A 27,974-nucleotide genomic window follows, 5' to 3' on the forward strand; every position below is an offset into this window, starting at 1 on the left:
AGGCAGCAGGTGTGGGCTGAGAAGTAACACTTACACCTGTTAACTGGAAATGTTAACTCTCGCTTTCTCTCCACGATTGTTCAGAGAGAGTCAATCGAACATTTTCAGCTTTTTCTGTTTTTATATCTAGCATTTTAAAGGTTTAGTATTGCAGTGCATCTTCTGGAGCCATGAAGGTTGAATATTGTAAATCAAGAACATGGAACATAGAACAGCACAGGCTGTTCAGGCCACAATATTGTACCAACCTTTTAACTTACTCTATGATCAATATAACTCTCCCTCTCCCCATATTCCTGCATTTTTCTTTCATTTAAGTGCTTATCTAAGAATCTCTTAAAAGTCCCAAATACATCAGCCTCTACCACCACCCTGGCAGCAAGTTGCATGCACCTATTACTCTGTTTAAAAAAAAACAACTACATCTGACATCTTCACCTCCCCCCTTTACTTTCTTTACCCAATTGCCTTAAATTATGTCCCCTCATTTTAGCCATTTCCACCCTGGGAAAAAGTCTCTGGCTATCTATCTATCCTCTTATCATCTGGTACACTTCTATCAATTCACCTCTCACCCTCCTTTGCTCCAAAGAGAAAAGCTCTAGCTTGCTCCACCTATCCTTATAAGACATGCTCTCTAATCCAGGCAGCATCATGGTAAATCTCCTCTGCACCCTTTCTAAAACTTCCCTATTCTTCCAACTGAACATAATATTCCAAATATGGTTGAAACACTCATTAGACCACAATTCAAGTTCTTGAATTCAATTCCACCACTAATGAAGGTTAACACACCTAATGCCTTCTTAACCACCCTATCAACTTGAGTGGCAGCTTTGAGGAATCACTTTGTTTCTCTACGCAGCTGAGAATCCTGCCATTAGCCATGTATTCTGACTTCAAATTTGACCTTCCAAAGTGTATAACTTCACACTTTTCTGGATTGAATTCCATCTACCACTTCTCAGTCCAGCTCTGCATCCTGTCAATGTCACATTGCAACCAACGACAACCTTCTACACTATCCACAACTCCACCAAACTTTCTGCTGTCTGCATGCCTACCATCCACCTTCCACTTCTTCATCCAAGTCATTTATAAAAATCACAAAGAGCCAATTCTGAATCCATGCAGCCAAGTTTCCCTAGATCCCATGCCTCCTGACTTTCTGAATGAGCTTACCATAGGGACCTTGTCAAAGCCTTACTAAAATCCATGTAGACCACATCCTCTGCTCCACTTTGATCAATTTGTCACATCCTCAAATAATTCAGTCAGGCTCATGAGAATTGATCTGCTACACAGCCATACTGACTAATCCAAATGCTTACAAATCCTGTCTCTAAGAATCCTCTCCAATAGTTTGCCCACCGCTGACATAAGTCTCATTGGTTACGTATACTGAATTTCACATTATATGTCTACGATCTGCATAACAGAATTGATGGCTTTCTGACCAGGTTTGTGGATGATACAAAAAGAGGTGATGGGGCAGGCAGTATTGAGGAAGCAGGGAGCCTACAGAAAGACTTGGACAGATTAGGAGAATAGGCAAAGAAGTGGCAGATAGAATACAGTATGGTCATGCACTTGGGTAGACATAATAAAGTTTTTTTTTTAGATTATGAGGACACTGTCCTCATTTATTGTCATTTAGAAATGCATGCATTAAATGATACAATGTTCCTCCAGAGTGATATCACAAAAAAAAACGAGAAACCGAAGACTAACACTGACAAGACCACATAATTATAACATAGTTACAGCAGTGCAAAGCAATACCATAATTTGATAAGAGCAGACCATGGGCACAATAAAAAAAAGTCTCTGAGTTCCAATCGACTCCCGATAGCAGGTGGCAAAAGGGAGAGACTCTCCCTGCCATAAACCTCCAGGCGCCGACGACTGCCGATGCATTGGAAGCACCCGACCACAGCCGACTCTGAGTCTGTCCGAAAACTTCGAGCCTCCGACCAGCCCTCCAACACCGAGCACCACCTCTGCCGAGCGCTTCGACCCCGCCCCGGCCACCGAGCAACAAGCAAAGCTGAGGACTCAGGGCCTTCTCCTCTGGAGATTCTGGATTACACAGTATCAGCGGCAGCGAAGCAGGCATTTCAGAAGTTTTTCCAGACGTTCCTCCATGATCTCACATCTGTCTCCATGAAATCAGAATTGTGCACAGCACCCTACGACTGATAACAGATATCATTCACCGGAGTGGTCACTGCACGCTGCGAAGTGCCACTATCTTCTCCTCCTCCTAAAGTTGGGGAGCAAATTCAGAAACTGGTGGTGCAAAGGGATTTGGAGTTCTTGTGCAGGATTCCTTAAAGGTTGACTTGCAGGTTGAGTCTGTAGTAAAGAAAAATGCAATGTTAGCATTAATTTCTAGAGGATTAGAATCTAAGAGTAAGGATGCAATGCTGAGGCTTTTTAAGACCATAAGATACAGGAGCAGGGTTAGGCAATGTGGCCTATCGAGTCTGCTCCGCCATTTCATCATGGCTGATCCACTTTTCTCCTTAGCCCCAATCTCCTGCCTTCTCTCCATATCCCTTTGTGCCCTGACCAATCAAAAATTTATCAACCTCTGCCTTAAACATACATAAAGTCTTGGCCTCCGCAGCTGCTTGTAGCAATGAATTCCATAGATTCACCATTCTCTGACTCAAGAAATTCCTCCTCATCTCCATTCAAAAAGGCCACTCCTCTATTCAGAGACTGTGTCCTCTGGTCTTAGACACTCCCACCATAGGAACCATCTTCTCCGCCCCACTCTATCAAGGCCTTTCACCATTCCATAGGTTTCAATGAGGTTTCCCTTTATTCTTCCAAATTCTAGTGAAAACAGACCCAGAGCCATCAAATGCTCTTCATATGACAAATCATTCAATCCTGGAATCATTTTCGTGAACTTGCTTTGAACCCTCTCCAGTTTCAGCACATCCTTTCTACGATAAGGGACACAAAAACTGCTCACAATACTCCAGGTGAGGCCTCACCAGTCCTTTATCAAGTCTGAACATTACAATCTTGCTTTTATATTCTAGTCCTCTTGAAATGAATGCTAACATCATATGTGCATTCTGCACATGGACTCCCAAGTCCCTTTGCACCTCAGGGTTTTTGCATTTTCTCTCCTTTTAGAAAATAGTTTTCTTTTTCATTTCTTCTATTAAAGTGCATGACATACACTTCCCAACTATGTACTCAATCTGCCATTTCCTTGCCCATTCTCCTAATCTGACCTAACCTAGTCCGTCTGTAGCCTCCCTACTGCCTCAAAACCAGCGGTCCCCAACCACCGGGCTGCACAGCATGCGCTACTGGGCCGCGAGGAAACCATATGATTTGGCGATAGGAGTCAGCTGCATCTTTCCTCATTCCCTGTCACGTCCACTGTTGAGCTTGAACACACGCGAGGTCATTATGCACGCGTCATCCATGTCAGCGCGGGAAGATGATCAACTCCTCGAGCTTGCAAATGACGGCGGGCTGAAAAGTATGTTTGATATAACATCTCTGCTGGCATTCTGGATCAAAGTCAAGGCTAAATATCCTGAGGTAGACACGAAAGCACTGAAAATGTTGCTTTCATTTCCAACATTTTTCTGCGAAGCGGAGTTTTTATTGCAATGAATGCAACAAAAACTAAATTGCGGAATAGACTAGACATAAGGAACCCCCGTCGAGTATCGCTGTCTCCCATCACTCCTCGATAGGACCGTCTTGTTGCAGGGAAACAAGCCCAGAGCTCCCACTGATTCAGCAATATTGGCATGTTGCAATGATTTTATATGTTCATAGGGGGAAAATATGTGCTGTGTCTAATATCCAAACGTTACTTAAAATGCTATGATGCTATTGACTTACTTATATAACCATATAACAATTACAGCACGGAAACAAGCCATCTCTGCCCTTCTAGTCCGTGCTGAATGCTACTCTCACCTAGTCCCACCGACCTGCACTCAGCCCATAACCTTCCATTCCTTTCCCGTCCATATACCTGTCCAATTTTTCTTTAAATGATAATATCAAACCTGCCTCTACCACTTCTACTGAAAGTTCGTTCAACACTTACTTCAAGCTCCCCTGATAATTGACTTATCGCTATACTCATGCGAGGAAAATATGCGCTGTGTGTTTAATATTAAATTCATTAGATAAATCATTTTAGAAATGAAATTGAGTGTATTAGTCACTTATCACCTATATTCCGGTCGTGATTAACCCCCCCCCCCACAGAATCGCCAAAAACGATTTGCAGAAAAAAAAAATCTGCTGGTACACGCATGCACACTGGCGCCTGCGCAAGGCTTCATGGTCATTGTAGTCTTTCTCTGGGTAAACACAACGTATTTGACTGCTACTCTTGTCTGTTGGCAACCCTATCCCCCCCCCCCACCCCGGTCAGCAAGGATATTGTCAATATTAAACCAGCCCGCAGTGCAAAAAAGGTTGGGGACCCCTGCTCAAGACTACCTGCCCTCCACGTACCTTTGTATCATCTGCAAACTTTGCAACAAAGCCATCAATTCCATCATCCAAATCATAGAAATATAACCTAAAAAGAATTGGTCCCAACACAGGCTACTGTGGAACAATACTGGTCACCGACAGCCAAACAAGAAAGGTTTTCTTTATTCCCACTCTTTGCCTCCTGCCAATCAATCACTGGTTTATCCTGGCCAGAATCTTTCTTGTAATATCATTGGCTCGTAACTTCTTAAGCAGCCTCATGTGTGGCACCTTCTCAAAGGCCTTTGTAAAACCTTAGCACACAACATCAATCAATTCTCCTTTGTCTATTCTGCTTGTTATTTTTCCAAAGAATTCCAACAGATTTGTCAGGCAAAATTTTCCCTTGAGGAAACCATGCTGACTACAGCTTATGTTATTATGTGCCTCCAAGAATCCCAAAACCACATCCTTAACAATCAACTCCAACATATTCCCAACCACTGAAGTCAGACTAACCGGCCTATAATTTCCTTACTTTTGCCTCTCTCCCTTCTTGAAGAGTGGAGTGACGTTTGCAATTTTCCAGTCTTCTGGAACCGTTCCAGAATCTAGTGATTCCTGAAGGATCATTACTAATGCCTCCACAAACTCTTCAGCCACCTCCTTCAGAACCCAGGGTTGTACTCCATCTGGTCCAGGTGACTTACCTACCTTCAGAACTTTCAGTTTCCCAAGGCCTTCTCCCTAGTAATGGTAACTTCACACACTTCATGACCCCTGACACCTGGAGCTTCCACCATACTACAAGCATCATCCAGACCAATGCAAGATATTTATTCAGTTCATCTGCCGTTTCTTGTCCCCCATTACTACCCACTACCCTGATGTTAGCAGTGGGTAGCGTCTCAGAATATAAGGATGTCACTTTAGAACAGGGATAAGGAGGAGTTTCTTTCATCAGAGGGTGGTGAATGTGTGGAATTCATTGCCATAGAAACCAAATCTTTTGATATATTTAAAGCAGACGTTGATAGATTCTTGATTAATAAAAGGTATCAAAGGATATGGAGAGAAAGCAGGAGAATGCATCTGACCATGATTAGACTGGTGAGTAACCACTGCTTGGACCTTGCGAAATAACAACAAAAATTGCTGGAAACATTTAACAGGTTGGTTGTCTTCTGTGAAAGAAACAAAGTGAATGCTTCAGGCCTCAAGATCTATTTTTCCAATGAAAGTCCTATAACATGCAGTATTGAAAATCTTGCATCTTCTGGTCAAGATGGTCCCCAGCTGTCACGTTTGTTGTCATCGCTCAGACGTAGATGCTTTTTAAGGATTGCAGAGGTGGATTCAGGGACAATGTGAAGAATTAGAGGTCAGCTCAGGGTTTAGGGATGAGGATGAGGGAGTGTTAGAGATCACAGTCAGGGGCAAGAGGCAGTAGTTGGAGTCCAGGTCAGAGAATCTGGAGGCCAGGTCGGCAGGCACTGAGGAGATTAGTGAGTCCCAGGTCAGATGACTGTATGGCCAGGAACCCCAAGAGCTATGAGCAAGCCTCCCCCCACCCCAATCAGCGAGTCCCAGGTTCGTGGATATGTGCAAGTTAGAATATCAAGGCACAAAGGTCAAACCGATGATGAGTGAGTCCTGCGATTGATGGCTGAAGGTCAAAGTCAGGCAATCCCAGAGGACAGATCAGCCAATAGAGAACAGCGATTCCCAGGCCAGGGACTGGTGATTCCTGGGGTCCAAAAGACCTTAAGACAAAAGAGCACACTTAGGCCATTCAGCCCATTGACTCAGCTCCACCATTCAATCACAGCTGATTTATTGTCCCACTCTCAGTCTCGTTCTCCTGCCTTTGCCCTGTAACCTTTGATGCCCATACTAATCAAGAACTTATCAACCTACACTTTAAATGCACCCAAAAAGTGGGAAGGGCTTACTTTGCTGTTGTTTTGTGTTGTTGCTGCTACTGAACATTGTGGGCATACTATGTTGGTGCTGGAAGGTGTGGCTGGCCCCAGCACACATTGACTGTGTTGGTTGTTAACACAAATGTTTCACAGTATGTTTTGATGTATATGTGATACAAATCTGAATCTGAGTCTTAAGATCTAACTTAGTTAGAAGTTTGAGAATAATCTGTATGTCAAAGACACCTGAAAATTTCTATGGCTGTACAAAGAGCAGCATTCTGATTGGTTGCATCACAATCTAGTATGGAGTCTCCAATGCACAGGATGCAGAGGGTTATAAACTCAGCCAGCTATAAGACATAAAAATCCATAAATTACAAAAATTAATAAATAATGCAAAAAAAGTTAATGGCTCCTGGACCATTCAGGAATCTGATGGCAGAAGGGAAGAAGCTGTTCCTGAATCATTGAATGTGGGTCTCCTCCCTGATGGTAGTAACAAGAAGAGGGCATGTCACAGATGGTGAGGGTCCATAATGATGGATGCTGCCTTCTTGAGGCATTGCCTCGCTTCTAGAAGGTAGGGTTGTGTATGTTCCTACAAAATTCACATCATACTGTATGAGATAATAAATCTGATTCTGATCACTACAACAAGCTTCTCAATAAGGTACTTAAAAGAAATGAAACATGTCATTTTAGAGGCTGCCTTAGGAGTGTATTTAAAGGATTGGCAAACGTGAGATTTCTGGACGCTGAAAATAATGCACATGTCAATCACTAACAAACTTCACAAAGATCTGGGCCATTATTTGTATACGTATCTTTAGTTTCAGCAGAAGACTTCCTGATTGTCACTAGATCTCCATTTTGACTATCTAGGCATGCATTTTAGGCCTGCAATATATGCACGCTTCCAGTAACTCTATGATTGTTATAATTTGCTGTAGTTTTATAAATGAAATTAGTGTTCTAATTTTATAAACAGTATTGGACTATATTTTCCCAATTTACCTCTTCTGGATTCAACTGGTTGTTTGTGTCATGTTGAAAGAAAAGTTATGACAAAGAAAATATCAACCAAATATTTATCATTTCCTTGGCAGCTCTTGACTCTGAACAAAAACCAGGGTGTTGGCCTGGTGTGGCATAAAATACAAATTCATGGTCACAGTGAGTATTGCACCTGGCATATTAGTGCTTGAATGTTGCATTGGTCCTCCCAAACTGCAATGCCTCACCCTTGTCTGCATTAAATTCCATCTGTCACTTTTTAGCCCATTTCACCAGCTGGTCCAAAACCTGCTGCAAGCTTTGATAGTCTTTCTTGCTATACACTACACCCCCAATCTTGGTGTCATCCACAAATCTGCTGATCTAGTTTCCCATGTTGTCATCCAAATCATTGCTATAGATGACAGACAGACCCAGCACCGATCCCTGTGGCACACCGCTAGTCACAGACCTCCAGTCAGCAAGGCAACCAACAATAATCACTCTGACTTCTTGCAGGAAGCCAATGTCTAATCAAATTACTATCTCATGTGAGGAATTATATGCAGAATTAAAAGGGCTAGAACCTAACTGACTTATTGGCAGCTTGACAAGTCCTTCTGTGAGAATAATGTATGAACAAAGAAGTGTTTGTTCCATGAGAAGATTCTCAGTCTACCCTTATCTATATGTGATAACAATGTATATCAACAGCTCCAAACAGTATTCTGGGCTCACTTGGCTGCAGATTTTCTCAAGCTTGGTGAGCAGAGACTCTGCGTTGCCAACTGAGCAGGCAAATAGTATGTACTTTTAAGTAAACTGTGTTTGACAGTTATTCCCTTGGTTTGAACCTAAAGGCCTCTGCTAGAGAGGCAGATCGACATCTTGGCGCTGCAAACAGGGTCCCAATGTGTGGTACACCCCCTCGCCAAAATTGAATAAGTGGACGGATGGACAGTTGGGCTGAATAAATGGGCCCACAAGGTAAGCTTGAACCTTGGTTCCTCTCTGCTCTCTGAAGACTGTTTGTTCCCTCATTTTGGCGGGGGAAATCCACTAACGGGTCCCAAAGGGAATAGTCAAGACGGGCGGTTCTAGTCCCCAGGATACGATGGGTGCGCGCTTAGACAAGGGTGGGGGGAATAGTCTGTTACAGAAAATAATAGACAGATATCCTGACCGTGAAAAGAAGCTGAGACAAATGTCGTTCCAATTGTCTAAACATTTGGGAAAAGACAATTGGCCTGCAGGAGGTACATTTGATTTAAATTTAATATGGAAAGGGAAGGCAGGGAAAGAGTACGGTCGCCTGACTGGCCTATGGCGACAAGAGGCAGAAATAAAAGAAGGTAGACATAAATTAACTTGGACCAATAACGCTAAGCGAAGAGAGATAGACTTACATGATGGAAGAGGCAATCCTAGGCGTAGGCAAGAGTTGAGAGCGATTTGTGAAGAATGGATAAGGGACAGAAACAGACAAAGGAGACGGAGAAAGAAACTATCAGAGACAGAACATAATGGCCATTGAAGAACGAATAAAGGAAAAGAGCAACGGAAAATAAAAATAATTCTGGGGTACCCCGCCTCTATCCAGACATACAGACAATTCCCCAAACGATACTGATGATGATTGGGAATGGGTAAAGCGACATAATAATCCCGCCGTACTATCCACAGCTGCGTCGGCGCCTGTTTTACCACGGTCAGGTTCCCCACCCCCTGTGGTTCTCGCCCTGGTGCCTCCGCAGCCAACTCTGCATCGCCACCGACTGCTGTAGTTCCTGCAGAAGAGTTGGGAAGGCCAATACTGTAACCGTTTCTGCCCGCACACGCAGTCAGGCTGAACGGTCCCCGAACAAGGGCCATTGGATTTACCAGGACCGATACAAACTCAGTATCAATTGCCTGTGAGGACCGTTCCTAACCCACAAGCCGGAGTGGTGGGACAGGCACCGGTAGCTACTATGCAAATCCATAAACCCTGGACCGCTTCCGAACGCCGTGGCGTACTGAATGCCGCCCCTGACAAAAAGGTCGACCCCCAAGGGTTCTGTAGTTATTTGAGAACTGTCCTGACTATTTATTCCGCTATTTCCCGAGATTTGTTCCCTTTGGCTATGGCCGCCCTTACTCCTACTGATCAGACACAATTCACCACTCGTCTTGGACATAGCAACTATGTCTGGTTAATCGCAAACGGGCAAACCGAACCACAGATGATTGAAAATATACTGGCCGCCTTGTCCCACGTTCTGGCACCCTCCATGGATGTAACTAAGGTCTTAGAGAGTTTAAACCCAGGAAAGGAGAAACCCCTGACGGCTTCCTAGAACGCCTTAATACCGTATATTCCGCACGGTTGGGAGATTCGCTGTACGCAGCAGGGAACCAGTCCTCACGGTACTGTGCTCTCCTCCAAGCCCCGCCCAGCAAGGTGGCCAACAGGGTTAAAGTCAACAATATGAACTGGTCAAAATCCACTCAAACTTCAGAAAGCCATTTTAAATTAGTTAGTAGTTCACAAAGTATTTCTAGGAAAGCTATAAATCAGATAAAGACGTTCATTATTTATATTTGTAGCTGTATTAACAATCTGTGGCCTTGTCAGATAGAAGTGTCTAGTTCAGTCTTTCAAAGCAAACCACAGAGGGAAAAACGTTCACTTAAATTTTCAGTGGTGCCTAGAGCAATCTTCTATATTTTAATACTTGTTTTCTTTCCTTGTGAGGAAAGGTTAATTTTTGATTTTGTCCGATTCTGAACAATAAGGACACTACATTATACTTTTTTAAAAAAATTAGTGTGTTAGCTTGTCAGAAAGAAAGATTTGTTTTTAAAAGGTTTCGTTATCAAGTGTGGCAGCAATGTAGTACAGATCTTAATAGACCAGAAGGTACCAGATTCAGCTGTTGACCTGTGCTAATCAAACTCCATCGTTAATACACTACGTCGACTCAAATGCGTAAATTCCTGGGCCTTGTCAATTCCCGCCACACTCGATATGATGACCTTCTCATAGGAACCCCTTTCTCCACTCTGTGTGAACCCAGCCACCTTTTTTTTTTAAAAAAAGGAATGCCCACCCGAGTGTCTAGATTCACCGTCCCATGATTGCGCAATAATAAATCACCAACTGATGGAAGTCCGACCTGCCATGACTGACGTCCCCCTCGCTAATCCGGATTTAGTCTTCTATGTAGATGGGAGCTCCATTCTCCATTATAGACAACCAAGGCCAGCGCTGTGCAGGCTATGCTGTTGTTTCCGACATAGAAACCGTGGAGTCCGCTTCCTTTCTTTCTCCTCACTCGGCGTAGCAAGCTGAACTCGGCACTCACTAGAACATGTATCCTAGCCACTGGGAAACCGGCCAATATTTTTACAGACTCTAGATATGCCTTTGGAGTCGCTCATGACTTCGGACAACTTTGGAAAGCTTGGGGTTATGTCACCTCCTCTGGTATGCCCATCACTAATAAATTTACATCGACAACTATCTGTCTTCCTTCACAACTGGCCATTATTAAACGCTCTGCACACACTAATGGTGCGACTGAGACTGACCGTGGAAACAACAGAGCTAACTCAGCTATGAACCAAGCTGCCCTTACCGGAGCACTGACTGTTCCCCAAATGAAGAAATGCCGGGGAAAAACCGAATCCCCGCTTCCAAATCAGCCAGTATGCCTGGAATTGAGGAAGTGCATGTTTTACAGAGGGACAGGATTTTTTTTTTTTTTTCTCTCTCACCGACCGAGGACCCTGGCTTCCTCGTGCCCGTCAGGTCTGCGGACCTGAAACTATACTGGGCTATATTGTAGATTTTGTACAGACCAATACCTGTACTCACCTTGGCAAGGAGGGAATGGCAAAGCAATGTTTGGAATCATGGTGGAACCCAGACCTGGAGCAAGCAGCAGGGAATGTTGCTAGACAATGTCTGATATGCCCAGGGGCGTATCCACGGATAATAGCGCCTTTGGCAAGCACTGAAATTGCGCCCCTGTCCAAACATCTGACACCCATCTTTTAGATAACTTTACCATAATATCAGCTCAAAAATACAAGTCAAGCTCGTTAATCTTTTAATTAATAAGTTATGGCACCACATGAAAATTATAACTGCACCTTCCTTGCTTTCATTGATGCAAATTGGTCTATGATGTGATCAGAGTCAGTTTTTTCAGTTTCTTCTCTTTCTACGCTCAGCAGAGCAAGATCACAGAGTCTGCCTTGACCCATGGAGGCTCTCAAATACGGAAGTATTAGTTTTAATTTGCTGAATGATCTCTCACAGCTGGCGATAGAAACTGCAATGATTAGCATTATCTCAATAGCAATGCGAAGATTGGGGAAGACACTCTCACCTCCATACTGAACAATAAATTCAAGCAGCTCTTCAGGTCTTGATATTTTCATGTTGACCCGCATTGATAGCAACATTCTGCAATCCAATATTTCTTCATATAGCTGCTGTCCATCAACATCAGAGCCGTACAATTCGCCCAAATTTTCACACTTCTTTAGGTCGTTACTGTCGGTGCCATAACACAGTCCCTCAACATCGAGAAGGAACCCAAACTTGGCGTCCGTGTCGTGCAAACGAGCGTACCTTTCGTCCATTTCTCTGTGAAGACGGTCGAGTGTTCCCTTCATGACCCGCTTCACTCCTCCTTAGCTGTTAACCCAGCGTCTCTCGAGTTCTCATCAGCCATTCATTTCTTTCGTCTCTGACGTCTTTCACCTTCAATATTCCATTCTTGACAGAGACCGACTCCTCCTTCGAGTGACTCACTGACCAACACTTCTCTTTCATCATAAAAATGATCTCGGAGGGCTTTCAAATCCAGGGCAGCATCGTGGAAGTTCCTGCTACGAACCTGCAGCCTCTTGAATACGGTCAATGCGAATGAGTACTTTATTCCAAAATCCTAGCAAAATCAGAAAATCGTAACTCAACACGCGGTTGTACAGCTGCCTTGCGTCACTTCTTTCACTGGTCTCATTTTCATTGTCTATCATGTCCTGGAGAACTTGAAGTATCTCCTCAAAGTACTTGTTGACGGGTTTCACTGCTTCTGTCCTTGCACTCCACCTGGTTTCGGAGTCCGACTTAACAACCACAGGCACGGCGTTTTTGAGTTTTTTTTCCCCCAGCGCTGTGTTGAACGAGAGAAAGACACGCAGAGAGCTTTAATGGTTCCAAAAAACGTGACCATCATTGTATCCTGCTTGGCTGGATGTACACCCACCAAGCTGAGTGCGTGATTGTCGCAATTCAAACACTGCCAGGTTGTTTTTCTCATTTATTCTTTGATGAACACCACTTCTGTGTCCAGCCATCACAGCAGCGTTGTCATAGCACTGTGACCAACAATCTTGTAGCTCAATTTCGTCCTAACACGCAAACAACAGGAATTCTGCAGATGCTGGAAATTCAAGCAACACACATCAAAGTTGCTGGTGAACGCAGCAGGCCAGGCAGCATCTCTAGGAAGAGGTGCAGTCGACGTTTCAGGCCGAGACCCTTCGTCAGGACTAACTGAAGGAAGAGTGCGTAAGGGATTTGAAAGTTGGAGGGGGAGGGGGAGATCCAAAATGATAGGAGAAGACAGGAGGGGGAGGGATAGAGCCAAGAGCTGGACAGGTGATTGGCAAAAGGGATATGAGAGGATCATGGGACAGAAGGTCCGGGAAGAAAGACGGGGAGGGGGGAGGGGGAAAGAATGTGTGTATAAAAATAAGTAACAGATGGGGTACGAGGGGGAGGTGGGTCATTAGCGGAAGTTAGAGAAGTCGATGTTCATGCCATCAGGTTGGAGGCTACCCAGACGGAATATAAGGTGTTGTTCCTAACACAGACTGTTTTCCTCTCAAAATCAACTTCCACATACCTCACTACTTCTGACATCTGTTCACTGTGTGCCTGATCAGGGGTCGAGTCGAACATGAGACCATATTACTTGGCTTTATGAATGCTTCTCAGTAAACTCTGGCAAACAGTGGATGCCATCATGTGGATGAATTTGTTTTGGACACTTGGTGAAAGATAAGACGTGGATCCAGGATGACTTTCCAAATGAGTTTGGTGTTCTTTTATGACAGGGTCAAAGATGGCCAATAGTTTCCTAAGCCAAGGAAATTTCCCACATTGGAGTCATCGTCTAGCTGAAGTGACTCCCTGTGTCCTCACAAAGCCAGATTCTGAGTCTCAAGGAATTTTATGCAGTGAAGGATTCTCGTCAAGATATCATGCCACTGTCATAGTGGGAGCATTGATGGGGGACCCAATTGTAAGACACAAACACTGAAGTACAAAGAACAGGACTTGACTAGAGTAGGGACATGACAGGATACAGACAAGGAGCAGGGACAAGAACGCAGTCTTGGGCTAGAACTTGGACAAGACAGGGAACCCTGACAGAGAACTATGCACTAGGAGCCTGGGCTTGGGCTCCGAGCCAGAGACTGGATACGGACCCAGAACCTGGGTCTTGCCTTGGGCTCGGGCCCCAGAACCAAGCAAGGACATGACATGACCACAGGACAGGAAGTGTTTGGGGTCTTGGCTCTTGAGGCTGAAGGCTGGGGTCTTGGGGCTACAGGCTGGTAACTCAGAGGCTGGAGCTCAGAGACAGACGTGGAACTGTACATCAACATAGAGCCAGGACTTATCCTTCAAAAAGCCAGGACTCATCTTTAACACGACACTAACACGAGACTGGACAGTACATAGACATACAGCCAGGACTTATACTTGGACAAGCCGGGACTCAACTTTATTTCCACACCAAGGTGGGACAGGACCATTTGTCAGGTAACAGCAGAATGGCCAAACTTACCCAGCAGAGGCAAAGACAAGACAGATTCCCCCACAGGGCAACGGCAGAACAGCCTGACTTACCCGACAGAGGTGAGGACAAGACAAGACAAGACAGACTCTCCCCCCCGCCCCCCCCCACAGGGCAACAGCAGTACAGCTTGACTTACCCCACAGAGGTGAGAACAAGACAAGACAGATTCCCCTGTAAGGCAATGGCAGAACAGCCTGACTTACCCCATGGAGGCAAGGACAAGAAGAGACAAACATCAAAGAATGACAGACAGTTCCATCTCTGTATCAGGGTTGCTCTGAGTCACAGTTCAGCCAGCAACCTCAGCTAGCTACAGAAATAGCCAGATCCATACCTAGCTCAGAGTGGCTAGCAGCCACTCAGCTAGCCCAGGAAACAGCCAATTCCATACCACAAAGACAGCTCCAACTACAGCTCCATGAAGCGATGGTTCTCCAACACAGCCTAGAGATAGCAAGAAAGCTAGAGCAAGATACCACTCTAGCTTTCCAGCCACAGGTTGCTCCCAGGAAATCTTGACAAGCCAAACCAACAGCCCACACTCAACCTCAAGGCTACTTATATTCCAAGCCCCAAGATGGGAATCAGGTGCCTATGATTAACTCAACCAAAACAAGGGACAGCTAGAAGACCCGAAATCCTGAGTCCACAGACCAAACCATGAACCGGAATGCGGATTTCACGGACCGGACCATGACAGCCACTTCTGCTTTTCCTTCTCAATCCATGACTGAAATACCGCGTCAATAACTCCTCTGTTTCCAGCTAAATTTCCTTCTATTTCTTTCCACTGTGTGAAGCATTCTCGATGATTCTTGGGATTTTCATGAACACTAATCCTTTCAGGCGCTTTCCACTGGTTGAATCCACTTTCCTGCTCCAATGAGGATTGATGGTCTGAATGGGAATAGAGAAGACAACAGATACAAAATGCAGACTTTTTAGAAGGGGAATAGACCAGCCATGAGCGAGTTACTTCCTCACCACAACCGTTTCCCAATTTCCTCTTGAACCAAGTTTTGTTCATTGAGCGGTTATTTGTTGGTAGGAGAGGCCTCTCACTGTTCTGGAACTACTTCGAACCCAGCTTTATCATTTCTGTTCTCAACACGTCAGGCCGAATTGCTTTTCCAGTATCCTTGTCGAACTTCAGAAGTCTAATGTCATGCTGTTCAATCACTTCCGGTATGACAGTTCGAGGCTCTTTGACACCATCCGGTTCACTAGGTTCAGTGTCGTCAGGTTCAATCTTGTCAGGTAAAATCTTGTCAATAAACTCAACATCACCACCACCATCATCGTCTTCCCCTCCTGTCATGGCCACGTTCTCTCTGGCAGCCTCACTCTTAATCTCGTCATACTCAGATTTAGCTGACTTGACTCTTGTGACTCATTTGTAATTGATCCACCTTCGGATTCAAACAAACTTGTAGCAGGTGCAGGCGACTCCATGGAACGTGCCGAACTGCTTTTCAAAGAAGGGTATGAAGAACTTACTCATCTTCTTGGCTTCCTCCGCCTCCAACTTTCGTCTCTTCCGTCCTTCAGCTCCACTTCCCTTCTTTTTCGTGAAGAAACGTTTCATGGTCTTCTTACACAATGCTCTGAAATAAGGCCATCCTAGTGCTTCTCACCCATGATAATCAAAGACAGATCATACATCTGAAGAAAATTCTTTTTTCACTATCCAAGGATGGCTCGTCTGACTTTAATAGAAACTGCTCAGTGGCGTCTCCCTTCAAGTGGTGCCCAGGGCACGTGCCATACCTGCTATACCTTAGATACGTCACTGGATATGCCAAGAACATAATCCAGGAAAAGACACCCCATGCCCAAAGGGATATAGCCCATTGCCAAGATACCCTTTCTGTCAACTACAACTCGATTTTATCGAGTTACCGTGCATACACTGTTATAAGTATTGTCTTGTAATTCTTGATGTTTTTAGTAAATGGATTGAAGCATATCCCACCACAGATAACAAAGCCGATACTGTGGTGCGTATTTTGTTGAAAGAAATCATTCCCAGATTCGGGGTAGCGGAGCAAGTTGTATCTAACTATGGCCCTCATTTTGTGGGTGAGATTAACACCCAACTATGCCAGGCTCTGGGGATTAGACAGACATTCCATTGCTCTCACAGACCACAGGCCTCCAGGCTGATTGAAAGGGCTAATGGGATGCTGAAAAACAAATTGGCTAAATTAGGACAAGAAACCGGTCAAAATTGGCTCAAAGTGCTACAGATAGTCTTGTTCCAGATGAGAACTTATTATCAGGCCAAATATGGTCTATCGGTGGTCGAAGTAGTGTATGGCAGACTGTTAAGAACCCCCTGGAAGGCTGCCTTCCTGACCCCAAAATTACCTGAGATGGACCTGAATCAAATGTCCAATGAAATTATAGGGTATATCCTAGCACTAACCAAATCTCTCCAGGTCTTGTATTCGCGGGTGAAGGCGGCCCACCAGGAAGGAGAGGAACTAGAAAATGAACATTGAGTTTGCCCACGAGACTTTGTTCTGGTAAAGAACCATCTTAGAAAGAAGTTTGAGCCTCACTGGAAAGGACCCTACCAAGTGTTACTGACCACTCCGACATCAGTCAAACTACAAGGTCTTCTGAAATGGACATATCTAGGACACGTCAAATGTGTACATTCATGACTAAGCTATTACTGTCTATACTTGTAATCTTAAGTGCTTGTATTGTATTAACAAAGCCAAACACACTCCTGTCGCTTTGCTAGTTAAACTGGGAAAACTAACTCATCTGCCTGCTGGGTGTGTACAGCGATTCCTCCCCATGGGAAGACAGGGGTTCCTCTAATAGCCATTCCGCTAAACAGCAGTGAACGACGGTCAGTCTGGGCCTTTTCTAATGACACTCAGACTAGTGAGGCCCAAAATTGCACCAGTGATGCGATTGGAGACTGTGGGTGCCACTGCTTTGATGGTTGGTACACTCATCCCCCTGGAAAAAGCCATCCAATGGGGAGGTCAGACATCATGGATCTCCACCATTGTCAGATCTGACCCACCAGCAAGTAAGAACATAACATAAGAACATAAGAAATAGGAGCAGGAGTAGACTATCCGGCCCATCGAGCCTGCCCCGCCATTCAATAAGATCATGGCTGATCTGTCCATAAACTCAGCTCCATCTACCTCCCTTTTCCCCATAACCCTTAATTTACTATCTTAAATACTATCTGCTACTGTAACTTCAAAGGTAAGGAGACGTACTTTCTAGGCAATAGCACCTGTGCCATTTATACAAAGGCCGAACCACTGCACCCCCTGAATGGAACTCAACAGGTTTGCGCGTTTGTGGCTCCCAGGAGAGACAGCTAGCTGATGGGACACCCAACAAGAGAGCAGAAATTGGATGGGATGCTGCTTCTTGGCTTACCTTGTTCCCCACATGCGAATGCTGAAAACCCTGGACCAGCACCCTTCCCTCCTATGGCAAAAGCAAGGAATCTCACAAATGGAGTGCTTCTGGCTGATAGCTCTCCCCTTCTACGGGGCGGATTGCAATTCAAAGGAAATCATCAATCTGGCCGCAGTTTTGGAGGAAATGGCCAATAGTACAGCTCAGGCAATGGATGGCGTCCAGTATCAGGTGAGGACCAACACCGCTGAAATGATGGTGCTACAACAGACTGTTTTACAGAACCGAATGACCCTCAATTTTGTTCTGGCTGAAAAAGGAGCTGCATGTCCTGGTATAGGACAGAAGTGCTGCATCTACATCCCAGATGAATCAGAGAACATTACCTCTCCCTCCATTCACATTCAAAAGGAGGTAAATAGGATCCAGAAAATTGGGGCCGGCCTACATGACTTTAGCTCAAAAGGAGGATTGTGACCCTTCAGTGACATCTTCGCAGGATTATGCCATCATCATTGCAGGAATACTCATGCTTATTGCATTTTTCTGATGTTCATGGCCTCTTGTCAGCTGGTGCTTTTGCCCTACACCCACAGGGATATTTATACAAAGAGTCCCCCTAGAAGGAAGGGGACCTCAGAGAGAGACCAAGGTGCAAATGATGAGGATGGAGACTACGATGATGCAGAGAGCCCTTCGGCCTATCCCAAGGTTTACTATCCACCCTCCTTACATGAATATGAGAATTAAAATGTATACCCCTGACATTGGTCATCCTAGTTGTCATGGAGTGACAAAAGGAGGGAATGAGAAATTATATGCAGAATTAAAAGGGCTAGAATCTAACTGATTTATTGGCAGCTTGACAAGTTGTTCTGTGAGAATAATGTATGAACAAAGAAGTGTTTGTTCCATGAGAAGCTTCTCAGTCTACCCTTATCTATATGTGATAACAATGTATATCAACAGCTCCAAACAGTATTCTGGGCTCACTTGGCCGCAGATTTTCTCAAGCTTGATGAGCAGAGACTCTGTGTTGCCAACTGAGCATGCAAGCTTGCTACTAAGCAGTATGCACTTTTAAGTAAACTGTGTTTGACAGTTATTCCCTGGGTCTGAACCTAAAGACCTCCGGTAGAGAGGCAGATCAACACATGTAGACAACATCCACTGCCTGCCTTCATCAACTTTCCAGGTAACTTTCTTTAAAAACTCTGTATGTTTTAAATATCCCTGCTAGGACCTTTGCAAGTTCTGCATCTGCCTCCCACAAGATCCAAGGGAACACCTTGTCAAGCCCCAGGAATTCATCTATCCTAATCTGCATCAAGACAGCAAACACCTCTCAGAAAATCTGTTCACCCATCACCCTAAACTGGTTCATGTCCTTGTTTTCAAATTTGTCTTTAGCCTTAGTCCTTCCTATCTATGTAACCTCCAGATTTTCTATTTTCACATTTCAGCTTTATTACATGTCTACTATTCTAATCATTACTGCCAAGCCTTAAGCTGATAGGACCTTAAAATCTGGAATTTGATCTTTCTTTCATCCTGCAACACTATAATTTAATGAAAAGAACAATACAATTGGGATATTGCCTTAAAATACTAAATATTGATAAGGATTTGAAAAATATTTATGTGAAAACATATCTATAATAACAATTTCTTCACTGTCTTAATCTGCAGATCTTATTTTAAACTGTTTTACTTATTTTAGGTCAATCAATACCTGATGGTAATTTATGGTTCAGCATATTGAATACTTAAAAAACTGTGATGACACCACCACCATCTGAAGTGCACTACCTGAGAGAGAGGTTGAAGTCAGGTAGATGATAGCATTTAAGTCTTACCTAGATGAACACTATGCATAGACAGCTATGGATTAAGTGGTGGGCAAGAGAGTTAATATGAAAGGATACCCAGTGATTGGCATGGATGAGTTGGGCCAACAGGCCCATTTCCATGCCTTATGAAGCTGTGATGAATCTACTGACCCATACAGACAGGCAACACCATCCCCCACCCAGGCAAAAACCATGGCATGTTTTCAAATTACAATCAATGATTATGAGAAAGTAGTAGCTGAATATATTATTCACCTTATCAAAGAAAGTGAAAAAAGTAATGAGAGGATATACATTTGTATAACCCAAAATTACTCTTGACCGTCATATGGATGCCAACTTCAGTGGGTCATCAGATTGCTCAAAAAATCTTATTTCAAGATCAAAGGATGATTTTTTTTCAGACCCAGCGTTAGCATCTTTACGCTGGTTGTACATGTGATAGAACATTCAGTACACTTTAAACAAAGGAAGGCACACCAATTTCTACTATTGTATTCATGATTGGGTTAAAAACACTGGTAGGACATTTTTTCTTATTAATCAGGGCTAGTTCAATCCTGAAGGAACAAGGCACAGGCTAATGTACTGAAAGACATAATTATCTCTTTATAATTTTCAACATTTAGGTGTAATTTGTGAATTTATTTTAGAATTGGGTTTGAAGGTAAAGTATGACTTTCCACATGTTCTTTATGTGTGTGTCAGCTTTCTATTCTGCAGCATGGGGGCTTGCATCTGAATCGTTAACTCCATTTGGAACATCATCTGGAGCCCCTCTCTGGCATGGCAGTACTTGTTGCTGCAGGTAAAAGCAGTGGTCTTTACATATAAATATGAATGCCATATTTAGCAAGTCATAAACACAGACGATTTTGCAGATGCTGGAATGCTGGAATCTAGAGTAACACATACAAAATGCTGGAGGAACTCAGCAGGTCAGGCAGCATCAATGGAAATAAATAAACAGTCAAGGTTTCAGGCCAAGACCCTTTATCAGGACTGAAAAAGACAGAATAAGAAGGTGGGATGGGAGAAGGAGTACAAGTTTGAAGGTGAAGCCAGGTGGGTGGGGGAGGGACTGAAATAAGAAGCTGAAAGGTGATAGGAGGAAAAGGTAAAGGGCTGGAAAAGAAGAAATCTGATAGAAGAGAAGACCATGGAAGAAAGGGAAAGAGGAGGGGCACCAGAGGGAGGCGGTAGGGAGGTGAGAAAAGAAGAGGTAAGAGGGCAGCCAGAGTGAAGAATAGATGAAGAGGCGGGGGGGGGGGGGGGTGGAATTACCAGACGTTAGAGTAATCGGCTGTCATGCCATCAAGTATTAGCAAGTGTTACTATCCTGGAAACAGAAATGGAATACACTATTAACTACAATTTATAGGCAACAACATTACCTATAATGTAGATGAAGAGGCATAGAATCAAGACCAATTATTTGACCGTAAGGTCAAAAATTGGAGAGTTCATATATGAGTATTTCTTGATTACTGGACACAGAACATAATGATTAATATTTATTCAGTGAAAACATCATATGCTTTGAGAATTCAGTATTATCTTGAATGACAATACTAAAAAGATTATCTATTATTATACTGATCAGAGCAATTAAATTTAAATCATATTGTTCTCTCTTTGTTATCAATAACTTTGCCACTTTATATTATGGCTTATTTTGCTTTTTTTTAATTACATATGTTTTACGAGAGATATCACAATTCTTATTTGAACTTCTGCACATTAAATTAACAATCTTGTTGAAGTAAGGATGGCAACAAGATCAAAATTAAATTATAATCTTCATTCTTATAATTAAAAGTTATATTCCTGCTTATGTTCCAAAGGTTGCATATTATTTTATTTTGCATAGCTGACTGGCTCACTTAAATTTTGTATTGATAAGGTGCTAACTAATGAATAGAACTAGGCTGCTAAGTTTTTTTTTGGCTCTATAATTGATTAACTGCTGTCCCGAATTTACATGCATCTGAAATTTCTCTAACACAGAGGCAATCAAAAGCTCTCAGTTTTGTTTTAACTGTTTCTATCAAGTGTAATATTTTAAAGTAAAATTTTTATGATAAAGGTTGTAATTTTGCAAAAATAATGAGAGTAACAGTATGAAAGTGTCAGTATCTCCAGTTGAACTCTGTCTTTTTGTGTTTTTTCCCCCAGCTGTCAGTCTGTGGTTTTGTATTGCCATGTGCTCCTGCTCTACTCCGGCCCCTGTATTACTGAATACTCTGTTGCTCATCTGTTTCTCATTATTACCTGTATTGCTGCCACCTGTGTCTCATTGTGCTCCACCTATCATCTGCCTCTCTGTTTATTGCTCAGTGTATTTCAGTCCTGTGTTTTCACCTATTTATGGCCAGATTATGCCAGTGAATTTTCCTGTGTCTTTGCAGCAGTTATATCTGTACTCTGGCCATCTGAGTGACTCTAGCTGTTCTCCCAATTCTGGTTTTTGGATTTCTCTAGATGTTTTGATCTCTGCCTGAACTTTGACACTGACTTTGTTTACACCTTGGGCTTTGTTACTCAATATCACTGTGTGCATAGTATTGAGTCTGCAGTTGGATCACTGTTCCAGTGTCCTGACAGAAAGGGTGATCTCAATTTTAGTTAAAGATAAATGAAATTTGTATGTATTATTCTTATAAAATAACAGCACTGGGTAACAAATCCCTAAATATTAGTTACTGTATATACATGTTTCTTCCATTTGAAGGGAACTGATTTTACATATATCCTACAGAAGTATAAAACAATAACAAGATCAGAAATTAATTTTAAGGAAAAGAAAATGATACAAATTAAAGGGTACACTACAACTAAACTAACTTGTTTTTCCTCACACTTCCCTTACTGATCTACCAGCTTCTCCTACTCTATCAAAACTTCTCCACTCAGGCAAAAAGATCTGATCTTTCATTAGCACTATTCACAAAGAGAGATCTACTTTGGATAAACTTCAGGGTGATGACCAGAAGGCAATCAGACTATCTTGTCCAATGAGCTTAAAGCTCCCATTTTCTGCAGTGGGAAAATGCAAAGGATCAATTCTCAATGAGGGATCTCTATGGCAATTGCTAGAAGGTGGAAAGGAGCATTTTTGGATTGTTTGACAGGCTTTTTCTTCTGTTTATAGAGTTGTAGAATTTATCCTGCACAGAAAAATGAAAATGTTAAGGAAAAAATCAATGTTATACAGTTAAAATAGCCAGAATGATTGAATACTAGATTAGCTATATCCATCTTTATTCTCCATAACCTTGATCAATTTTTAATTATATTTACACCTGTATGTCCATCTAAGTGTTAGTCTATTTGGTCTACATATTTTTGATTTGCATCTCAAAATCAATGCTGACAGAATAGGGTTTATGGCTAGATAAATAATATTCAGTTCAAACAGCATCAGCGTATAAATAAGTAAGCATGAGAAGTAATTCATGTAGTACTATCACATATAGAGCCAAAAAATATGCAATAAAGTCCTATTCCAAATTAGATAGATCCAAAACAACAGGCAGGTTCTTCTTTCTAGTTTTAGCCTTTGTCAGTTGACTAGTTGGCTCACTGCACCAATTAGCTTCTGAATTGCATTAAAAAAAAAATTACAGTACTCTGAGAAGCCTTGTTGGTATAAATGCTGTTATACTAATTAGATTCTGATCTTTTTATTCTTGAGGATTCTGCTTAAACATATGGACTTAACAAATCATACTTGTGATAGAAAACAAAAGTTAAGTATTAATCAACTTGAGAGGTGTAGCAATTTTTTTTTTTGAGAGTAGTGGTTTCCTCTGTGGTGGTCTTCCATGAACACCATTCTTGTTCAGTGTTTTTCTTATAGTGGACACATGAACAGAGACCTTAGCAAGTTCTAGAGAGTTCTGCAGTTTTTTTTTTTTTGCTGTTACTTTGGATTTTTTTCATCTCCTTTAGCATTGCACGTTGTGCTATTGGTGTGATCTTTGTGGGACACCCACTTCCTAGTACTGAGTTTCCTCCATTTGTAGACAATTTCTCTTTCTGTGGACTGATGAACACTCAGGTCTTTAGAAATGCTTTTGTAGCCTTTTCCAGCTTCATGCATCTCTACAATTCTTCTAAGGTCCTCTGAAAGTTGTTTTGATCGAGGCATGGTGCACATAAACAGATCTTCTTTGAGAAGAGCAGGCTCTGTCAGTAACCTGACTGTCTTTTTTACAGGGCAGGGCACCTCTACAACCCACACCTCTAATTTCATCTCATTGACTGGAACACTTAACTCCAAAAAGCCTTTGTAGAAGGCATTACCTCCAAGGTTCACATACTTTTTCCAACAAATGTAATATTCGATCATTTTTCTCAATAAATAAATGAAAATATAATGTTTTTCTGTTATTTATTTGATTGGGTTCTCTTTACCTAGTTTTAGAGCTTACATGAAGGTCTGATCACATTTAGGTCATATTTATGCAAAAATAGAGAAAATTCTACAGGGTTCACAAACTTTCTAGCATTCCTATATGTAACAGTGTATATTGTCTGTCACCACTACTACTAATGATCATATATGTCTCCCACTGGCCCAAAGTGCAATTTCAAAGAGCTCAACATGTTACCTTCTTTACCAGGTCTCCTTTCCAGATTTTACTACTTTTGGAGAAAGGATAAAAACATCAATGTGAACTTGAAGGAATGCCACATTAGGTTAATGAGAAGAACTGTGCTTACTGAGAATGGACAGAGAAGAAATGTGTATAGCTTCTTAGGGAATTAAATAAGTTGCTATTCAAAAAGGAAGTGTGAGTAGCTATCTTTTTAAAAAGAACACAGCTTTAAGACAAAAAAACAAACTCCTGGTCCTCTGTGTATGTTTTCTGAATAGCATAGATTTTTACCTTTAAATACTACTACTCAGTGCAATACACCTCAAGGTCTGCAGTGTTTTAAAATAATGAGCAATTCACAAACAATAACTAGTATATTCCCACCACCCAGGTCGTGCTGTCTCCTCACTGTTCCATTAGGTAGACGGTACAAGAGCCTCAGGACTTGCACCACCAGGTTCAAGAATAGTTACTACCCCTCAACCATCAGGCTCTCGAGTAAAAGGGGATAACTGCACTCACTTGCCCCACCTACAACCAATGATCTCATTTTAAGGACTCTTTATCTCATTATCTCATGATCTCATTACTTATTGCTATTTACTTATATTTGTATTTGCACTGTTTGTTCTCTTCTGTGCTCTGATTGATCTTTCATTGATCCTGTTGTAGTTACTATTCTATAGATTGGCCGAGTATGCCCACAAGAAAATGAATCTCAGAGTTGTATATGGTGACATACTGTATATGTACTTTAATAATAAAATTTACTTTGAACCTTGAAATTGTCTTTAGTAGATTTTGTATTATAGTCTTTTCCTCTCCTTAATATAATTTTAAATGATATCCATGGATATTGGAGGCATTATAACCCATTGAGCCCCTGCTGCCCCTGTGATCATCTGTCCATGACTTCTCCCATACTTCTTGGGATAAAATGTTGGCAACCTTATTATCAGCCAAAATGCTTATGCAAATGTTCATACTCCAAACAATCTTTTTCCCACCCCAGCAACTACTTCTTAAGGTTACAGGAGACAGTTTGGTCCAGTGGGCCTTTCCTGCCCCCAGAACTGTGTGTTATAACGTGGGCTTGTGCTACTACTTGTACACTACCTCAGAATGTTCCATCCACAACCCGTGCCTTACTTTTGGAATATGACACTGACAACTCTACTTTATCAGCCCAATTGCTCAGGCTAGTGTTTCTGCTCTACACAGGCATCTTTAACCCCTCCTCGAAGTCATATCAGTGGAACTCCATTCCATAAAATTATTCTGTGCTGGTCAGCTCAATTTTCTCTTATGGTAGTGAGTTTTACATGACAACCAAACTCTAAGTAAAACAGTGTTTCTTAAATTTTCCTCTTGGATTTATTAGGAACAATCTAATTTTTAATAGTTCTTTGTTAGGTCTATACTGTACCTTAAGTGGAAATATTTATTTAATTTTAAGCAAGCACAGTCATAGTTTTAAATATCTCAGTCAGGTCACCCTTCAGCCTGTGTTTCTCTAATGAAAATGTCCATTTTTAAGCTCTATCATCATCCTTGCAAAACCAGTAACATTCACAAGTCTTTGTAATATTTTTCTGAACATTACTTCAATGTTTCACTGCTATATAACACCAATGTGTATTATAAGACCATAAATTATATGCAGTAGGGAAATTCCAGGCAGTTTCTTGCATGGTTGGCACAACATTGTGGGCTTAAGGGCCTGTAAATTGCCGTAGATTTCTATGTTCTACGTTCAACATAGGAGCAGAAGTAGGCCATCCGGCCTGTCAAGTCTGCTCCATCATTCAGTCATGGGCTGATCCAATTCTTCCAGTCATCCCCACTCCCCGCCTTCTCCCCATACCTTTGATGCCCTGGCTAGTCAAGAACCTATCTATCTCTGCCTTAAATGTACCCAATGACTTGGCCTCCACAGCCTCTCGTGGCAATAAATTCCACAGATTTACCACCCTCTGACTAAAGTAATTTCTCTGCATCTCTGTTTTAAATTAATGTCCTTCAATCCTCTTGTCCTAGACTCGCCTACCATGGGAAATAACTTTGCCATATCTAATCTGTTCAGGCCTTTTAACATTCAGAGTGTTTCTATGAGATACCCCTCATTCTCCTGAACTCTAGGGAATACAGCCCAAGAGCTGCCAGACATTCCTCATACGGTAACCCTTTCATTCCTGGAATCATTCTCGTGAATGTTCTCTGAACCCTCTCCAATGTCAGTATATCCTTTCTAAAATAAGGAGCCCAAAACTGCACACAATACACCAAGTGTGGTCTCACGAGTGCCTTATAGAGCCTCAACATCACATCCCTGCTCTTATATTCTATACCTCTAGAAATGGCAAACAATATTACAATATTCATACTTTTAGTGATTACTTACTACAAGAGCAATCAGGCACCAGAATTTTAAGCTAGAATTACTCACTGGTTCATTTTTGTAGAATTTATTACTCTGAGAACTCCCCTGGTATTTCCTCCATTGCATGTTGATCAAATAGTTATGAAATGTAAAGCACAATGTTGTCTTCACTTTAAAATATCATTTTCAATCTCTCCTTGATAAGTTGCATGAAATCATGGCAACAACCAAACAGGGAAAATTCCTGCTGAGCTCAATCATGAGTATTAAGCTTCCTTTCATGTGAAGCACAAAATAAAAATCATATTTTGGAATCTTTTATAAACCTACCTACCTCTATTGCTATCTTGACTATCTTGGCTCCTAAGGGACCGCGTTACGGAACTGGAGCTGCAGCTCGATGACCTTCGTCTGGTCAGGGAGAGTGAGGAGGTGATAGAGAGGAGTTGCAGGCAGGTGGTCACGCCGGGGCCACGGGAGGCAGACAAGTGGGTCACAGTTAGGAGGGGTAAGGGGAAAGGTCAGGTAATAGGGAGTACCCCGGTGGCTGTGCCCCTTAACAACAGGTACTCCTGTTTGAGTACTGTTGGGGGGGACAGCTTACCCGGGGGAAGCGACAGTGGCCGTGCCTCCGGCACAGAGTCCGGCCCTGTAGCTCAGAAGGGTAGGGCAAGGAAGAGGAGGGCAGTTGTGATAGGGGACTCCACAGTAAAGGGGTCAGATAGGTGATTCTGTGGACGCAGTCCAGAGACCCGGATGGTAGTTTGCCTCCCTGGTGCCAGGGTCCGGGATATTTCTGATCGTGTCCAAGATATCCTGAAGTGGGAGGGTGAGGAGCCAGAGGTCGTGGTACATATAGGTACCAATGACATAGGTAGGAAAAGGGATGAGGTCCTGAAAGGAGAATATAGGGAGCTAGGAAGGGAGTTGAGAAAAAGGACCGCAAAGGTAGTAATCTCGGGATTACTGCCTGTGCCACGCGACAGTGAGAGTAGGAATGCGATGAGGTGGAGGATAAATGCGTGGCTGAGGGATTGGAGCAGGGGGCAGGGATTCAAGTTTTTGGATCATTGGGACCTCTTTTGGCGCAGGCGTGACCTGTACAAAAAGGACGGGTTGCACTTGAATCCTAGGGGGACCAATATCCTGGCAGGGAGATTAGCGGGGGCTACTGAGGTGACTTTAAACTAGAATGGTTGGGGGGTGGGAATCAAATTAAAGAGGCTAGGCGTGAGGAGGTTAGTTCACTACAGGGGGATGGGAACCAGTGCAGAGAGGCAGAGGGGTGTAAAGTGAGGGTAGAAACAAAAAGTACTATGGAGAAAAGTAAAAGTGGCAGGCCGACAAATCCAGGGCAAGCATTAAAAAGGGCCACTTTTCAGCATAATTGTATAAGGGCTAAGAGAGTTGTAAAAGAGCGCCTGAAGGCTTTGTGTGTCAATGCAAGGAGCATTCGTAATAAGGTGGATGAATTGAAAGTGCAGATTGTTATTAATGATTATGATATA

The 27,974-nt window shown here is 42.7% G+C and overlaps 1 protein-coding gene and 1 long non-coding RNA gene across 2 annotated transcripts in view; both read right to left on the minus strand.

The window, feature by feature from the left end:
• Window positions 1-27,974, minus strand: part of LOC140196035 (uncharacterized) — a 40,207-nt gene that overhangs the window by 5,357 nt on the left and 6,876 nt on the right. The window lies entirely within an intron of this gene.
• Window positions 1,663-14,316, minus strand: LOC140196034 (uncharacterized). Its single transcript, XM_072254737.1, has 2 exons — window positions 11,517-14,316; window positions 1,663-2,355 (listed from the first exon to the last, which is right to left on the minus strand). The coding sequence occupies exons 1-2, from the start codon at window positions 12,042-12,044 to the stop codon at window positions 2,248-2,250; spliced, it is 636 nt and encodes a 211-aa protein (XP_072110838.1). The 5' UTR covers window positions 12,045-14,316; the 3' UTR covers window positions 1,663-2,247.

This window comes from Mobula birostris, chromosome 4 (genome assembly GCF_030028105.1).
Source record: "Mobula birostris isolate sMobBir1 chromosome 4, sMobBir1.hap1, whole genome shotgun sequence".
NCBI classification, from domain to species: domain Eukaryota; kingdom Metazoa; phylum Chordata; class Chondrichthyes; order Myliobatiformes; family Myliobatidae; genus Mobula; species Mobula birostris.

Coding starts and splice junctions, on each gene's coding strand:
- LOC140196034 (XM_072254737.1), bottom strand. CDS start 12,044: ATGAAGGGAACACTCGACCGTCTTCACAGAGAAATGGACGAAAGGTAC. Junction 2,356..11,516: donor CATCAATGAAAGCAAGGAAG/GTGCAGTTATAA, acceptor TCTTTACTACAG/ACTCAACCTGCAAGTCAACC.